The sequence below is a fragment of the Pseudonaja textilis genome, chromosome 12 (assembly GCF_049901715.1).
Source record: "Pseudonaja textilis isolate UNSWEBS1 chromosome 12, rPseTex1.2, whole genome shotgun sequence".
In the NCBI taxonomy this organism is placed as follows: domain Eukaryota; kingdom Metazoa; phylum Chordata; class Lepidosauria; order Squamata; family Elapidae; genus Pseudonaja; species Pseudonaja textilis.
In genome coordinates this window covers 17,471,623-17,488,629 of record NC_142001.1, presented here as the reverse complement: position 1 = coordinate 17,488,629, position 17,007 = coordinate 17,471,623, and the positions used below count along the sequence as shown (strand labels likewise).

Sequence of the window (17,007 nt, the reverse complement as noted above, 5' to 3'; positions counted from 1 at the left end):
CAAACCCAAAACCTGCAGCTGTTCTTCGTATCTTTTATTAATGTAATGCAGGTAGTCCTCAACTTATGATGACTATCGAGTCCCCAATTTATGTTCTTAAGGGAGACAGTTGTTAAGTGACTTTTGCTCCCATTTTATGACCTTATGTTGTGGTTCGCCAGCTGCCGGTGCAGATGGCTGAGGTCTTGGAGAGCGAGGACTCAGATGAGGGGCCTGCGTGTGATGCAGGGATGGGGCCAGGACCCTCAGGGAGTGGGGTGCTGCCTTTGGAGGTGATGGAGGCTGGCAGCAGTGATGAAGAGGCGCCCGAGGAGCCTGTGCCCAGTGCACATGCACCCAGGGCTGCTGGAAGGAAAGAGCAGCTGCAGCAGCATGGGCGACTCAGGAGTAAGGCTGCCCCTCCCTCCAGAGATAAAAGCCAGCTGAGAAACCAGAGTTCTTTGCAGGAAGCGAAGAGGTTTTGGACTCAAGCCTTGTGGATGTTCAGACCATCTTGGTTGGTGTTTGGAAACTCTTTGTATTTGAAATATTTCTTAGTAACTTTATCTTGTGTTCTTGGCAGCCTTGCACAACTTTGGCAGCCTTGTTCTTATCAGAGACAATTAGTTTAAAGCAGCCTTTTAACCGGGAAGGAACGGAATTCGTAAAGAATCATTAAAAGGTTTTGCTGTTACCTTCGTTTGGTGTTTGTTTCCTTGGAACAAGGTTTGGGTTAGAACACCTTTCTTGCTTCAGTGGTTAAGCAAATCGTCGCATGTAATAAGTTAGTAACCTGGTTGTTAAGTGAATCTGGCTTTCCTATTGATTCAGCTTATTAGAAGGTCACAAAATGGAGATTGTGTGGTCCTGGAAGACTACCACCACCAAAAAGACGAGTCAGCTGCCAAGTGTCCAAATTTTGATCATAAGGCAACAGTCATAAGTGTGAAAACTGGTCATGTTACTTTTTATTTTTTTCTCTTGCCATTGTTGCTCCAAACAAATGTTTGTAAGTCAAAAACTCCTCTAACGCCATTCTATTTTCATTTATTTATCAGTCCAATTGGTGTAGCCACCCTTCTACCTGTGGAACTCTGGAGGGTGAACAAAAGATTAAACATAGCAGACCATCAATCGATTAAAAGAACCGAGTCAAAGCCACCGTAAGCACCCATTTGCCTGTCTGTCTTCCCCAAATATACCAAGCTCTATTAACATCCCAGTAAAATCATGGTGGGAAGTCAAAACTACGTGTCCTTCAGAAATGGCTTCATTGCTGACACGGGATAACTAAGATATACCTCCCAAACTAAGCTACTTGTATTCTATTAACTTTGAAGTTAGTCATCTGTGGCTGGAGGCTGAAGATTGGGAGAACCAACCTTATGTGTCCATCACCCTCCTCATCCTCGTCGCTGCTGCAGATTTCGTCGCTGGAGGAGGAATATTCTAGAGACTTCCGGAGCAGATGGCTGCCAACTTTCTCCTTGTTCCACAAAGCTGGGCTCTACGAATGAGAGGAATGTGGTTTGTAAACTTGAGCCTGTATAAGGCCTTGACACAAAGCAACCCCTGATCTAAGCCACCTTTAAATACATACTTTTATTACAAATATTTATATATTATAGAAAAATAAAATAAAATATTGCAATGTTGGCAAGAACAAGTTGTCTGGCCTGGCCATGAAAGGATTAGGAGTTGAGCTAACCTCAAAGAAGTCTTTACTTTTACTGTCTTTCTGATTCACCTAGCCTCTCTTTTAATCGTGATTTATTACAAGTATTTCCATCTTGGCCTTCAGGATAAAAAATCCCAAATAGAATGGAATGCAAGCTACCGTAAATAAAAATACAATAAATATTTGACAACAAACAGAACCCTTATTTGGGAAGGCCCATTTTTAAGCGAACAGGTAATCCTTGACTTATGACTCTGAGTCCACAATTTGAGTTGTAAGCCTTGAGAATTGTAAAGTGTGTCACCATGTAACCAGGCCTGATTTTATCCATTTTTGCAGTGGCCATAAAGCAAACACCACAGTCATTACATGGACCCATTGTCCCTCCATTTTTATGATCCATTATCACCTCAAACGGTTACTAATAAAACTTTTCTAAGTCAAAGATTATCTGTAGTCACCTCACCATTCCTCATGATTTGAGTTCATCCCTTTGCTCCTTGCTGGTCTCCAGATCAATCTATGGACTGATTTAGGATATGCCAATGACAAATCTTTGTATTTAAAGGAAAGTCTCCCGTCAGGTATTTAAGGACTGGTGTTTTCTTTTGAAAGAAAACCCACAGCTCCTAAACAGAATACTGTACAGGTGGTAGATTCAGAAGAGAAATTCAGAAGAGCCTTCTGAAGCTCTGAAGAGCAGCTCAGAATCAACTTGATGATCCAACGTCATGACTTCAGAGGAAGTCCTTATGTTCAGGGTCGACATCTTGTCTGAGAGTGCCACTACGCTAATCCCCATCAAGACACTTGTTTTAACCAAGTGGAATGTTCTCACGTGATGGATTCTCCATCATTCTTCTCTCAAATACAAGAGGAAGGAACATAATAAGCCTTAACTTGTCCTGTGTGGCACAACACCGAAACCCTGTCTTCTGAATATTCAAAACATTGAACCAGCCAACACATCATACCAAGCAAAGCACAATGAAAACAAAACTCCTCTGGGTCTTGAAAAAAGACAGGTAAACAGAGTGGACACTTAATTTGATTAATTAACAGATGGAGACGAAGGATAAAGAGTGAGTCAAGCCCAGGTTGACTTCAGTTGTAACAGATTAACAGAGTTGGAAGGGACCTTGTAGGTCATCTAGTCCAATCCCCTGCCCAGGAAGGAGACCCTATCCATTTCTGACAAATGGCAATCCAGTCTCTTCTTGAAAGCCTTCAGGGATGAAGCTCACATAACTTCTGAATGCAACTTCTGTTCCATGGGTTGATTGTTCTCACGGTCAGAATGTTTCTCCTTATTTCCAGGTTGAATCTCTCCTTGTTCAGTTTCCATCCATTGTTCCTTGTCTGGCCTTCGGGTGCCTTGGAAAATAGCTTGACTCCTTCCTCTCTGTGGCAGCCCCTCAAATATTGGAAGACTGCTCCCCTGTCTCCCCTGGTCCTTCTCTTCCCTAGACTAGCCAGGCCCAGTTCCTGTAACCATTCATTGTATGTTTTAGCCTCCAGTCCCCTAATCATCCTGGTTGCTCTTCTCTGCACTCTTTCTAAAGTCTCGACATCTTTTTTATAGTGTGGTGACCAAAACTGAATGCTTTATTCTAGCTGTGGTCTTACTAAGGCTTTATAGAATGGTATTAATACCCCACTTGATCTTGATTTTATCCCCCTGTTAATGCAACCCAGGATTGCATTAGTTGACTTTGTGGACATCCTCATTAGCAGTAGGGAAGTGATTTGGTAGCACCTCTTGATGCATTTAGAAGCACGTTAAAGATACATATTTTTAAAGACATCCATCAGGGGTTAGAGTAGAAACCATAAAAAAGAAAGAAAAGAAAAGAACTTTAATGGAACTAAAAGCAAAGGAGTACCAAAATTAACCTTGAGACCAGAAAAGAACAATAATGTAGCAGGAACCGTAGAAGAATTAGAAGGTATAAGGAGAAAAAAACTTACTGAAATTTGGCCTGAACGAGATGTATTTTCAGGTTTCTTACAGGACTGGAGATGTCTGTTGTCTATTCTGGAGGACTCTGGATGTTGTAAAGAGAAATATTTACTGATGCATGCACATTATTTAATCATTTAAATAAGAGCACTGCATCTTAAGATGTCTATAGATTGCCCCAGGCAACCACTTGCTAGCAAATTGTCCAAAGCAATACAATTCAACTGCTCTTCACTTCCAAACAGATGCGTTTTGTGCCTCACATATTTGTTGTACTTTAACTGGTAAAGAACACAAAGAAACTTCAGTGGGTTCTTTCATCCTAAGCTATTGTGTTTTATGAAATGGATTTGTATATATATATATATCAATGTGCTATTTTATAACTCCTCTATGCTATTTCAAGGACATTTTAGAGTGGAAAACCAGATAAGTTTTAAAAGAGAGTACTCTGAGCAAATTTAACTTAGCTAAGGTAAGCTAAAAACAATGGTTCCTAACCTGGGATCCATCAACAGATTAAGAAGTTCTCTGAACTTGGATAGAGGAAAAAAATATTTTTACTAACCTCTAACGGAAATTTAGTTTTTCATTAAGCAAAAAAAAGTAAGTTTATGGCCTCTGCACTCCAAAAAAACACTTATCAACTAAAATGAAACTCACATTCTAAAATTATTATACCCTAAAAAGGACATTATTTTGTCCTTGGCTCAGTGAACTGATGAAGATATTTATTGTTTTTAGAAAATATTTTAGAATAGAATAACAGAGTTGGAAGGGCCCTTGGAGGTCTTCTAGTCCAACCCTCTGCTTAGGCAGGAAACCCTACACCACTTCAGACAAATCTCTTCTTGAAAACTTCCAGTGTTGGAGCACTCACAACTTCTGGAGGCAAGGAGTTCTGCTGATTAATTCTTCTAACTGTCAGGAAATTTCTCCATAGTTCTAAGTTGCTTCTCTCCTTGATGAGTTTCCATCCATTGTGTCTTGTCCTGCCTGCTTTAAAGAATAGCTTGACTTTTGATAACTATGCTTGAGTATCATTGTTTTCCTCTGTCACACAGTCTGTAGCTTGGTCTTCTAACCAGTGCATTTAAGTATGTTTTTCTGAGAAAGAGTCTGTAGCTTTTCCCAGACTCTCAAAGGGGTTCAGACACAAAAATATACACAGGATTGACCTGGGTTAGGTGGAGAGGAGGGATTATTTGAAGTCACCAGTTGACTTCAGAGCCCAGGAGACCTCAAGATCCCACCAGCCTAATCTTCTGTCTCCTCCACGCACTGACTCATTTCCATCCAAGCTCCGAGCATTTCTGCCACATGCCATATGTAAAACATATGGAAATATTCTCCTAAATAGTCTTAAGGCAACCCTCCAGCTCTTCTGACTGACAAATTTACATATCTTGCTGGGTAAAATAAAAGGCCAAGGCTGAAGAAGGAGAAGGAAAAAAATCACAACCAGTTAATTCTTTGCAAACACCAACAGCATCTCTCTGGATTTGAGCATGCCCTGCAGTTAATAAAAACATCTAGAGTGCAGATGTTCACCCACGCACATATAAAGTCATGGTAAGATGAGGCTAGCATGGGGAAAGCAGTTAGCAAACAAACATAAGTAACAGAATACCTTTTCTCTCCTAGAACTTTTCTTTCCCGCATTCTCTTTCCTAGGGCAAGGGAAACCTTAAATTCTGGTTGGATCATCCAGATAGTCTACAGCGTGACTCAAAAAATTACCTGAGATCAATTGGCTGTTCTGCTGGGACTTGAAGTCCTTTGGCTTGTTGCCATTGAAATCTTTGTAGCTGTTATTGGATTTCGCTTTCGGATCCCCCAGGAGTGGCTGATGTGAGCTGTAAAGAGGAATGACAAGGGGAAGAGGAGGAGGAGGAGGAGGAGGAGGAGGAGGAGGAGGAAGAAGAGGAGGAAAAAAATGAAAACAAGGGAAGAAGGTGGGGAAGAGGAGGGGAGGGAAGAGAACAGGAACAAAAACAAAGAGAAAGTGGTAGGAGAAGGAGGAGGAGGAGGAGGGGAGGAGGAAGAGGAGGAAGAGGAGAAGAAGAGGAGGAGGAGGAGGGAAGGAGGAGGAGGAGGGGAAGAGGAGGAGGAAGAGGAGGAAGAGAAGAAGAAGAGGAGGAGGAGGACATAAAGGTGGAGGAGAAAGAAAACAAGGGCAAGGAGAAAGAAGAGATTACATTCATCCACTAACATTATAAAAACTCATTCCATATTGCAATATACTTCAAAGAGATAACCAATTCCAGACTAACATGTCTAAAACCACAATAACAACATTTCCATTAAAACTATCGAAAAATCCTGCCGAGACCACAGAGGTTTGGAAATGCTACCCTTGGAGGCTTATAATGCTCATCTCAAATGTCAGGTGAGAATTACGATCCTCAAATTCTTCCCCGACTTGGAACAAAATTTAAATCAGAACAGAGTTACCACTTTCCCACTTCTAGCTCAAAACAAAAAATGTCAATGAATCAAGGAAATGAATCTTGGAAATGGCCACAAAGCAGTTTTCTTGGGTTCCAGGACTGGTTTGCTTTCACCTTTAACTTTTTTCCACTTCTCTTTCTCTCTCTTCCCTCCCTCCCTCTCTTATAGTCTTCACGCTAGAGGCTCCCGCAGAAGACAGTTTGGTCCTGCTGAAATTCTGAATTGTTGGTTCTCAAAGGACTCTTGAAGTTTGGACCAAAGCTACACTTGTTCAAGGACTACAAGGTGCTCAACTGCATGCAGATCGATAGGAGAAGGAATTGCACCTACCTCGAAGGGAAACTCTGTTGCCCACACTGATCCCTGGTGTAAAACGTAGAGGTTGTCCTTTGAGGAACCTATACAGAGGAAAAGCCCAGGAAAGTCAGAACTGATGACATCTGCAATTTTTTTTGGTAGTACTGTCTATATCGGCATTTCTTTACCTCAGTCACTTTAAGGTGTGTGGACAGAATTCCCCTGGCTATTTGATGAAAGACCTTAGTAAGACCACACCTAGAATCCTGCATCCAGTTTAGGGTCACCATACTATAAAAAAAGATGTGGAGACTCTAGAAAGAGTGCAGAGAACAGCAACCAGGATGACGAGGGGACTGGAGACTAAAACATACGATGAATGATTGCAGGAATTGGGCTTGGCTGGTCTAGTGGAGAGAAGGATGAGGGGAGACAGGATAGTGGTCTTCCAATATTTGAGGGGACTACTACAGATAGGAGGAAGGGGGTCAAGCTATTTTCCAAGGCACTTTTGAAGACCAGACAAGGAATAATGGATGGAAACTGAACAAGGAGAGATTCAACCTGGAAATAAGGAGACATTTTCTAATAGTGAGTACAATCAACTCATGGAACAGAAGTTGTCCTTGGAAGTTTGTGGGAGCTTCATTGCTTGAGACTTTCAAGAAGAGATTGGACTGCTATCAATCAGAAATGGTGTAGGGTCTCCTGCTTGGGCAGGGGGGTTGGACTAGATGACCTACAAGGTCCTTTCCAACTCTGCTAATCTGTTAAATGGGTACCACACTAAACTTGCCCAGCAAAGACCTCCAAGAGGCAAAAAAATAAAAAAAAATAAAAACAAAACAGGGAGTCTACAAGACCCAACATGGAATTGTTTAAAGCTGGTTTATTGATTATAGCTGTCAGGGGTATCCAGAGTTATTATGGGCTAGAAAATCTTGCCACAGGACCATATTTTGAAAAATAATAATAATGGGATGGCCCAGAAATAGTGTGATAGTTCTTAGTTACGGACCTCCTATAATAAACCCTTACTTTAAATCATCTCTTTCTTCTGACGGTTCTTCCAAAATTTCATTACCTTTGGGGGTTGTTCTTCAGTCTGAGACAGACTCCAAAACACCTCATCCTGACTGGGACTCAAGGGTGTGACAGTGACATCAGATAGCAAACTGCCATGAGACACATCCCGACTCATTCGGAGGTTTTCATTCTGGAGAAGGAAAGCAGGTAGAAAAAAAATGTTCTGATGATGACAACCCTATCATTCAATTTTTAAAAATAAAAATAAAAACACACTCCTTAAAGAAACCGCTGGTGGCACACTGTGGGTTATAAACAGAGAGCCACGAGATACAAACTACGGCTCCATCATGGAGTCTATTTTGCTAAATCAAACTGGCAGCCGCCAGAAGCACAGCTGTTGGCCTGGCCAAGAGACTTACATCGCAGGGAATCTGCTGGAAATGCTACTTACGGCCCACTTCTTAGGTTTGTCAGATGAGGACGTCGAGCCAATCTCCTTGTCAACTCATAAAACATTTCTATGCCTCTTTTATAGTGGCCAACAGAAAGGGCGGCGGTGGGGGGAAGGAATTTGAATTGAGAGTGCATTCCATTGATGACTTGCAGAGATTGTCACTAGGTGCCATGACCCTGTTGGAATCTGATTTCATAAGGGGAGGTCAAACAGCTGACAGGGAGTGGAAGTGTGGCCCTGGTGGCTGTGGAGGAAACCTCTGCCATCCACACCGGCTCCCGGCAAACCACAACAAGGCCTAATAGAACTATTTGGAAGGAAAACAGCCACCTGTCCAATCCCACACCAAAAACCTTCAGCCGCAAATGCATCGGTTGGCAGTAACACATCGGGGTTGGGGTTTCCACGATGTTGTTAATCAGCCCCATCAGAAAGAAGCATAGGGATGAGGAGTAACCAAAGGGATGAGGGAAAAATAATTCCATCTGTCTTACGCCCGAGATGAAGACCAAGTCTCGCTCGGGAACCCTACCGTCGATTGATGTCTTTTCCCAAACCTGTGTGATGACCCAGAGGGGGAATACAAAACAAACACAGTCACAGAAAACAGGTGAAGCCCCTTTTATTCCTTCACTTTGCTTCCAAGCTGCGAATATTCTTGATGGAAGACAAAAAAAAAAAAAAAACAACCTCCCACACAAACAGTTACAAGAAGAAGGAAAAAGCAACACAAACCAGGCAAGATAAGGGCTGGAGGATGCCCATAGATAACACAAACTGGGAAGGACGCCAAACTCAGAGAGGAACCATAAGCTAGAGATATTTCCATGCTTTGTTTCCAGCGTTCGCCCATACGCGTGTCCGTCCTTGTATTCAGTTGTCACAGCTGCAGCCCATGAAGAGGATGAAGGCCCTCTCCTCCCCAGTAGACCACGTCTCTCCCTTATCCTCTCCTCCCTGTGTGTCCTAGGATGGAGAGGGATGGGCCTGGGTCCTCCTCTGACTGCCCAGTCAGCCTCTGCCCTTCCCCAGCCTCCTCCACAACCTCCGGAGCCACACTCCCACTCCCTGTCGGCTGTTCCTCCTCTCCCTCAGAGTCAGTCTCCACTGCGGGCACGACACCCTGCTTGCCCCCATTGCAGTGAATTTGATTCACTGGGATTCTGCACATCACAGATCCCTGACAGAATTACGCGAGGAGAGCCTGTGGCCAGAGCCTTTCATTTGGCTTCTCCATCAAATTCTCGCCTGGCCGGAAGGATCCTGCACTTCTCAAGAGAGGTATTCTTTATTCACCAGCCGACATTTCTCTCCCCTGAGTTGCAACTGATTAAGGAGCCATAACATCCTTTTTATCTCCAAGGCTGTACGCCTGCTCTTTCGAATGAAAGAGGAGATAAAAGAAATAAGATGGCTTTATTTCACACGGCCTTTTGAGTTTGCTTTCTCCCTTTCTGCAAACATTTGACTCAAGTCCAAATCCAAAGGACCATCCAGTCAGAGCGGAAGAAGCTTCTTGGATGAGAAGCAAAAGGTCTTCAGAGAAAAACCAGAAAGTTTAGTGGTCTCTTGTAAAAAAAAAAAAAGGACCTTTGGGACAACCATGACCTGGAGAACTGAGAATCTCCACAAACAAATCTGAGCAGACTTGAAGTTCCTCAGAATCAGGTGTATCAATTTGGGAGGAACAACGTGGCATTGACAAACCCTGGAACATCTCAATCCAAGCCAGCCCTGCGGATGCTGTATTTGGACAGGTCTGTCTGTCGGGAGTGGGTGACAAAAAGGGAAGAGGTATGAAGCTGGCGTTGGGGTGAAGGAGACAAGTGATTAATAGGCCTGACAATTACCCAAGCAGGTGGAAAGGACAGGATGGCACAATCTTGATGTTGGAAAGGAAGGAAACGGGGTGACGTGGCTTCTTAGGAGCCCCCAAAGATTGGATTAAGGGGTGGGGGGAAGAAGGATTGTCCTATTACAATAGAGCTATCTTAAGAAGTTGAGGAAGGGTAGCAAATAACATTCTCTACGTTTCCCTCCTGCAGTTGTAGCCAATAATAATAACACACTCTAAATTGGCAGAGGAAATAAAACAGATCAGATCTGGAAAGAATTTGGAATCATGCTAGTAGTGGATTTAAGGATAGATCCATCCTAAAAGAGATCTTGGGGGAAAAAAACCCCCTACTTTTGCACCAGCAAACGTTGGAAAAAAATGCACTACCTTTAATTCCAACAGGCTTGGTTAGTTATTGGTTAAGTTTCTGCATAGCCTTTTGATCAGGACGCAGCTACATGCTACACGCAAGTGATTCCGTTCTCATATGTGGGAATGCACCATTCAATCTATCTGCAGCCAATTATCTTTCCTCCCTCCCTCCCTCCCTTCCTTTCTTTCCCCCTCCCTCATAAAAATCCTTCCTTCTGTCTACATTAAATCTCTCCCTCCCCCTTCCTTCCTCCCTCCTCCCTCCCTCCCCCTTCCTTCCTCCCTCCCTCCTCCTCCCCTTCCTTCCTCCCTCCCTCCTCCCTCCCCCTTCCTTCCTCCTCCTCCTCCCTTCCTTCCTTCCTCCCAAAAATCCTTCCTTCCATCTATTATAATCTCCTCCCTCCCCTTCCTTCCTCCCTCCCTCCCTCCCTCCCCTTCCTTCCTCCCTCCCTCCCTCCTCCCCTTCCTTCCTCCTCCCTCCCCCTCCCTCCTTCCTTCCTTCCTCCCATCCTTCCTTCCATCTACATTATAATCTCCCTCCCTCCCCTTCCTTCCTCCCTCCCTCCCTCCCTCCCTCCCTTCCTTCCTTCCTCCCGCATAAAATCCTTCCTTCCATCTACATTATAATCTCCCTCTCTCCCCCTTCCTTCCTTCCTCCCTCCTCTCCCTTCTCCTTCATTCTCCTTCTTTCCTTCCTCCCACCCTCCCTCATAAAAATCCTTCCTTCCATCTACATTATAATCCCTCTCTCCCCTTTCCTTCTTTCCTTCCTTCCTCCCTCCCTCCCTTCCTTCCTTCCTTCCTCCCGCATAAAAATCCTTCCTTCCATCTACATTATAATCTCCCTCCCTCCCCCTTCCTTTCCTTCTTTCCTTCCTCCTCATCTCAATCAATGACTCTGGACAGCTTACAACTCTCTCTCTCTCTCTCTCTCTCTCTCTCTCTCTCTCTCTCTCTCTTCCCCCTCCCTCCCTCCCTCCCTCCCTCCCTCCTTCTCTCTCTCTCTCTCTCTCTCACACACAAATTAAAAAAATTAAAAACCTTTAAATACAGTAAATAAAAATAGCATCTTAAATAAATAGGTCTAGCAGCCATCAACAATAAAGCCAGGAAAAGGGGGGACCTTGACATATTCAGTGCCCCAGGCAGGGAAACACAGGCAGGTGCTTAGAGACTCACATAAGACTAAACCTCTCTCCGTGGAACCAGCCCCTGTTGCCCAAAAAGTTGGGGGCCATTGGTCAGTGGTGGTATTCAATTTTTTTTTCCATGTGGGCATGGCTTAGTGCGCATGGCAGGGGAAGGATATACTGCAAAATCCCCCTTCCCTTCCCTCCCCAGCCCACTAACCTGCTTTCCAGCTCTGTTCTCCTGTGCGGGGCAACCAAAGAAGACCCAGCCAATCAGCTGGGACTCAGGAGGCAGAGAAGAGATCAGGGCGGGGCCAGTCAGAGGTGGGATTTGCCGGATCTCCAAACTACTCAATATTTTTGCTACCGGTTCTGGAGAACTGGTGAGAACCGGCTGAATACCACCTCTATACCCTTGGTGTAGAAGATCTTTCTCATAAAAGGGATGGTGAGAATGACCAAGCTATCTCCCCTGTCAGATCAAAACGAAGAGGATTTCCCACCTGGGCCACCGCCGCTCGTTGCAAAGCTGGCGTACACGGGCTGGAACTACTGCCAGAGCCCAGCCTTGCGTGAGGGTTGGTCTCCTGGCCGAGGGCAGCTGACCAGCTGAAGTCTGGCTGGACACCGTAGCTTTTCTGCAGCTTCTTTTCTGCCTGCGAAGAAACCAGCAGCAAGACGGAGCATTGTTATTCCACAGAGGATGTAACTCCATCCCAATTTAAATTTGTTCTCTTCACCCCAAGATCAGATACAGGCATACTCCGTGCATTTCTTGCTAGCCTTTTGCTCTTTCTTCTTTTCTTTTTCCACACAGAAAAACTTAAATCAACAAAATTGAACCTCTTCTGTTCAACAGCAAGAGATACATAACTAAAAAGGCTATTTTTTAAAGAAAAAAAATCGTCTCTTTGTATTGGAGAGTCTATGCTATTTTCCTTCGTGATGTATATGATGGATTGTTTTAATACCCAAGCCCTCTTTGGTGTACTGATATTCAGTATCTCGCTGATCAGATTTTGACCTTAGAATGAGAATAGCCGAGTTGGAAGGGACCCTGGAGGTCTTCTAGTCCAGCCCCCTGCCTAGGCAGGAAACCCTACACCACTTCAGTCCAATCTCTTCTTAAAAACTTCCGGTGTTGGAGCATTTACAACTTCTGGGGGCAAGTTGTTCCTCTGATTAATTGTTCTCACTGTCAGGTGATTCCTCCTTAGTTCTTTCTAGGTTGCTTCTCTCCTTGATGAGTTTCCACCCATTGCTTCTTGTCCTGCCCTCTTTGGAGAAGAGCTTGACTTCCTCTTCTTTGTGGCAGCCCCTGAGATACTGGAACACTGCTATCATGTCACCCATGATTTATCAGTTATAGCCTTTATGTTCCGTACAATGAGAGCTTATGCACCGAAGATAAATTCCTTGTATGTCCAATCATACTTGGCCAATAAAGAATTCTATTATGTTCTGTTCTATTTTATTCTAGTTTAATCTATTTCTATTCTTCATTCCAATAGCTATTCTATTCTATTCTATTCTATTCTATTCTATTCTATTCTATTCTATTCTATTCTGTTCTGTTCTGTTCTGTTCTGTTCTATTCTACTCTTTATTCTACTCTACTCTACATTCTATTCTATTCTATATTCTATTCTATTCTCTATTCTGTTCTATCCTATCCTATCCTACTCTACATTCTATTCTATTCTATTCTATTCTATTCCATTCTATTCTATTCTACTCTACTCTTTATTCTACTCCACTCTGCATTCTATTCTATTTCTATTCTATATTCTATTCTATTCTCTATTCTGTTCTACCCTATCCTATCCTACTCTACATTCTATTCTATTCTATTCTATTCTATTCTATTCTATTCTATTCTATTCTATTCTATTCTATTCTATTCTATTCCTTCTTTTCATCCAACTAAACATACCCAACTCCAGCGACCATTTTCTATACGTTTTAGCCTCCAGTCCCCTAATCCTCTTTGTTGCTCTTCTCTGCACTCTTTCCAGAGTCTCAATGTCTTTTTTTACATTGCGGCGAATGAAGTAGGATGCAGTGTGATCCTATATATGATATTCAGGAAAGTCCTCTCTTCTTTGGGGGCTTTCATTGAAATAGCTAACTCGGCATTGCTTTTTTTGGAGCTTATGGTGCAACAAATTTATTTACAGTTTTTACTGATAGCACAGTCAAATTCTTTGCAGCTTGATTTAAGCAGAAAAGAGAAATGATTGTGCGGGTTTTAGACAAGCACTTTGGATAGATTTTTCTCAAATTAATCCACTACAGGGAAAAAATAAAACATAAAGTAAGCCTTCTCAAAAAATGCAGAATTCCACTTCTTTGGATAGGCATGTAATCAGCGAATCTTTGACTTACAACAGTTCATTTAGTGACCGTTTGAAGTTATGGTAACAATGAAAAAGTGACATGACTGGGTTTTTTTTCGCACTTACAACCTTGGTAGCTTCCCCATGATGACGTGATCGAATTTGGTGACTGGCTCATCCTTATGGCCGTCGGTGCCTCCTAAGGTTACATAATCCCCTTTGCTTCTGACAAGTGAACTCAATGGGAAAACTAGATTCACTTAACAACCGGATTACTAATGTATCAACTGTGGTGTGATTCACTTAATATTCACTTAATTCACTTAATGCCGGCTAACCACAACATTACCTATTATCTCCTCTCACTTACGAGTATAACTTTGTTGCTTGTATCTTTACAATTTATATTGTTTTCTTTAGTTTCCTAGTATGACTTTGACTGCTTATTTAGTATATCCTATAACTAACACTAAGTGTTGTATCTTATGATTCTTGAGGAATGTATTTTTTTATGTGCACTGAGAGCTTATGCACCAAAGACAAATTCCTTGTGTATCCAATCACACTTGGTTTAATAGTTTTAATACGTTTTAGCCTCTTGGCCCATAAAGAATTCCATTCCATTCATTTCTAATTCTATTCATTTCTAGTTCTATCCTATTCCTATTCTATTCCACTCTATTCATTTCTAATTCTATCCAATTCCTATTCCATTCCATTCCATTCCATTCCATTCCATTCCATTCCATTCTATTTTCCCAATTCCTAATTCAATTCTCTGCCTACAAGGTGATGGAGAATTCCATTCCACACCAACCTTTGAGGTCCAGTTTGACTCCAACTGGTTTCTCTACCTGCAATTGAGAGATGGGGGTCACCTTGTTCTCTACCTCCATCAACACCTCTCTTGGACTATGTTCCTGACTAATCACTTATACCTTTTAGGTACACTGAGAGCTTATGCGCTGAAGACAAATTCCTTGTGTATCCAATCACACTTGGCCAATAAAGAATTCTATTCTCCTTCAGAAATTTGGAGTTCAATTGTGGTCATAAGTCAAAGACTACCTGTACACACTGTGTGTGTCTGTGTGTGCATGCGTGCACACACACACACACACACACACACAGGACAGATTAAAAACACAAGGCAGAAGCCTCCGTGTCCGAAGGAACTGTCAGACCCAATTTGTGTCCTGTGACTGCACCACACTTCCTATAGAGACTCACTGCCTACAGCTGCTAATGTCAAAACTTTCACAATAACTACATCTGGATTAAAATTTAACCAGAAAGGCCTGGGCTGTATTCTACAATGGCTTTTATTCCCTCTACAAAACAGGTCACTCACGGAATGCAAGCCAGAGACGCAAATGGATATTGGAACTGACTTTTTGCCCCTTTCGGCATGCAAGTTCTCGCTCTTCTTTTTTTGGGTGGGGGGTGGGTGGGTGGGAGAATGTGGAAGTGATAGAAGAGAACTTTTAACGCTCTACCTTCTCAAAGCCAGGAAGACCAGTCACATTCTGCCACCCCACTTCTTCTTCAATTTTTTCTACAGGTAACCCTCAACTTATGATTACAACTGAACCCCAAATTTCTGTTGCTCAGTGAGAAATTGGTTAAGTGAATTTCGGCCCATTTTCTTGCCTTTTTTTGTTAAGGGGATCCTTAACCCTAACCCTAGTAGACAGATGGTCATTTGCATCCTTTTAGAGGGCCGTTGAGGCCACTTGGAGGTTTGTTTTCTGGTTTCTGTAGCCTGCAATTTTCCATTCCTACTCCCACACCATTCAAAGGGGGTCACATCCTCTAAAAGGATGCAAATGAGCAGCTGTCTGCAAGGAATATAAATCCTTCCATTCCCCACTATCCGGTCAGAGCTAAAGAAGCTTCTTGGATAAGAAGTGAAACCTCTTCAAAAGAAAAAACAAGAAAGCCCAGTTGCCTCCTGGAAAAAAAAAAACGCCTTTGGAACAACTACGACCTGGAATGACTGAGAATCTCTGCAGACTTTTAGCTATATGATTTGGGATGGACACCCTTGGAACGGTGTGGGAAGCAGGAATGGATTTCCAGAGGAAACAATGGCAAACTACAAGAACCTTTTGCACCGCTCAAGGTGACCCTGTGGACACAGATAAACCTCCACGTGGCCTCAATGACCCTGTAAAAGGATGCAAATGACCAGCTGGCTGCAAAGGAATATCAATCCTTCCATTCCCCACCATCTGGTCCAAGCTGAAAAAGCTTCTTAGAGGAGAAGCGAAACGTCTTCAAAAGAAAAGGAAAAAAAAAAACAAGAAAGTCCAGGTTGCCTCTTGAAGTCTTAAAGTTGCCAAATTTGGAGACCCCTGCGCCGAGAGAAGAGAACTCAAGAAGGAGGAAACGCCATAACTCCATATAATTTTTTCCTCTGTTTTGAGAATCAAGCTCAATCTAAGATGTATAATTCCACCCCGCTTCTCTTCAAAAAAAAAAATCTGGACATTCTCAGAAGACTGTTATTCTTTGGTTTGCCTTGCAGCCTCTAGAGCTGGTCTTGTGATTTTGGAATCTGGACTGTTTTTACCCATCGATGAATGAGCCTTTTCTTATCATTCTCTGTCTTTTCGAAAGCATTCTTACCAAAATAAATAAAATAAATAAATAAAACCTTCAATTAGCTTTCTCTTCAGCCCCAAACAACCATCTATTTATTTGAAGGCTGGAGATGGAATGAAATGGTTCCCGGCCATGTGAGATTTTATAAGAAACAACCAAGTTTGGAGAGACCTCCAGAATGCCCGTTGTTTGCTTCTTCTTCTTCTTCTTTTTCCCTTCTAAAAGCCTTTTTAAAAATAAATAAATTAAAAACTGGTTTTAGATGGCAAGTGGCCAAATCCAACATAGACAAGGGTTGGTGTCTGGGCTTTTACCTCTTGGCTCAAGCAGTTTGGTGAAGGGCCCTGTGCGAGGTTAAGGATCTTAGGAGTCTCCTTATTCTTCTGCTTGTGGTCGTGTTGGAGAGAAAGGAGTTGGGTCTGGTTTTTGGGAAGGGTTCGGTGAAACTTCTTCCCTTGAGCTGCTTCGTCTGCTTTTTTCTAGAACGGGAAAGAAACAAGAATGGCCTTGTAATCAAAAGAAGAACCCTTGCGAGATCAGTGGAGTTGGTTTAGGACTCAACAAGGTCCTTTTTTTTCTTGAGAATCAACAACAGCAGAGGCCATCTTAGATATCTGAAATCAGAGGTGACACTGTGGAATGTGAGAGGGATCCTGGAATCTTAGTGGACAACCAGCTAAATAGGAGCCAGCTGTGTGCAGCGGCAGCCCAAAAAGCCAATGCAATCCTAAGTTGCATTAACAGAGGGATACAATCCAGGGAGGTACTAATACCACTCTATCAAGCCTTAGTAAGGCCAAAGCTAGAGTACTGCATCCAGTTTTGTTCACCACACTATAAAAAAGATGTTGAGACTCTAGAAAGGGTGCAGAGAAGAGCA

General features: G+C 42.8%; 1 protein-coding gene across 2 annotated transcripts in view; it reads right to left on the bottom strand.

Moving 5' to 3' along the window:
* The window catches only part of NRK (Nik related kinase), a 90,121-nt gene that overhangs the window by 31,418 nt on the left and 41,696 nt on the right, over positions 1 to 17,007 (bottom strand). For both annotated transcript variants that reach the window (XM_087941147.1, XM_087941148.1), the window contains exons 14-20: positions 16,442 to 16,606; positions 11,691 to 11,843; positions 7,450 to 7,581; positions 6,399 to 6,466; positions 5,358 to 5,473; positions 3,626 to 3,702; positions 1,362 to 1,486 (exon numbers count right to left, since the gene is read on the bottom strand). In XM_087941147.1, the coding sequence (XP_087797273.1) occupies positions 1,362 to 1,486; positions 3,626 to 3,702; positions 5,358 to 5,473; positions 6,399 to 6,466; positions 7,450 to 7,581; positions 11,691 to 11,843; positions 16,442 to 16,606 (836 nt within the window). The remainder of the gene's footprint in view (positions 1 to 1,361; positions 1,487 to 3,625; positions 3,703 to 5,357; positions 5,474 to 6,398; positions 6,467 to 7,449; positions 7,582 to 11,690; positions 11,844 to 16,441; positions 16,607 to 17,007) is intronic.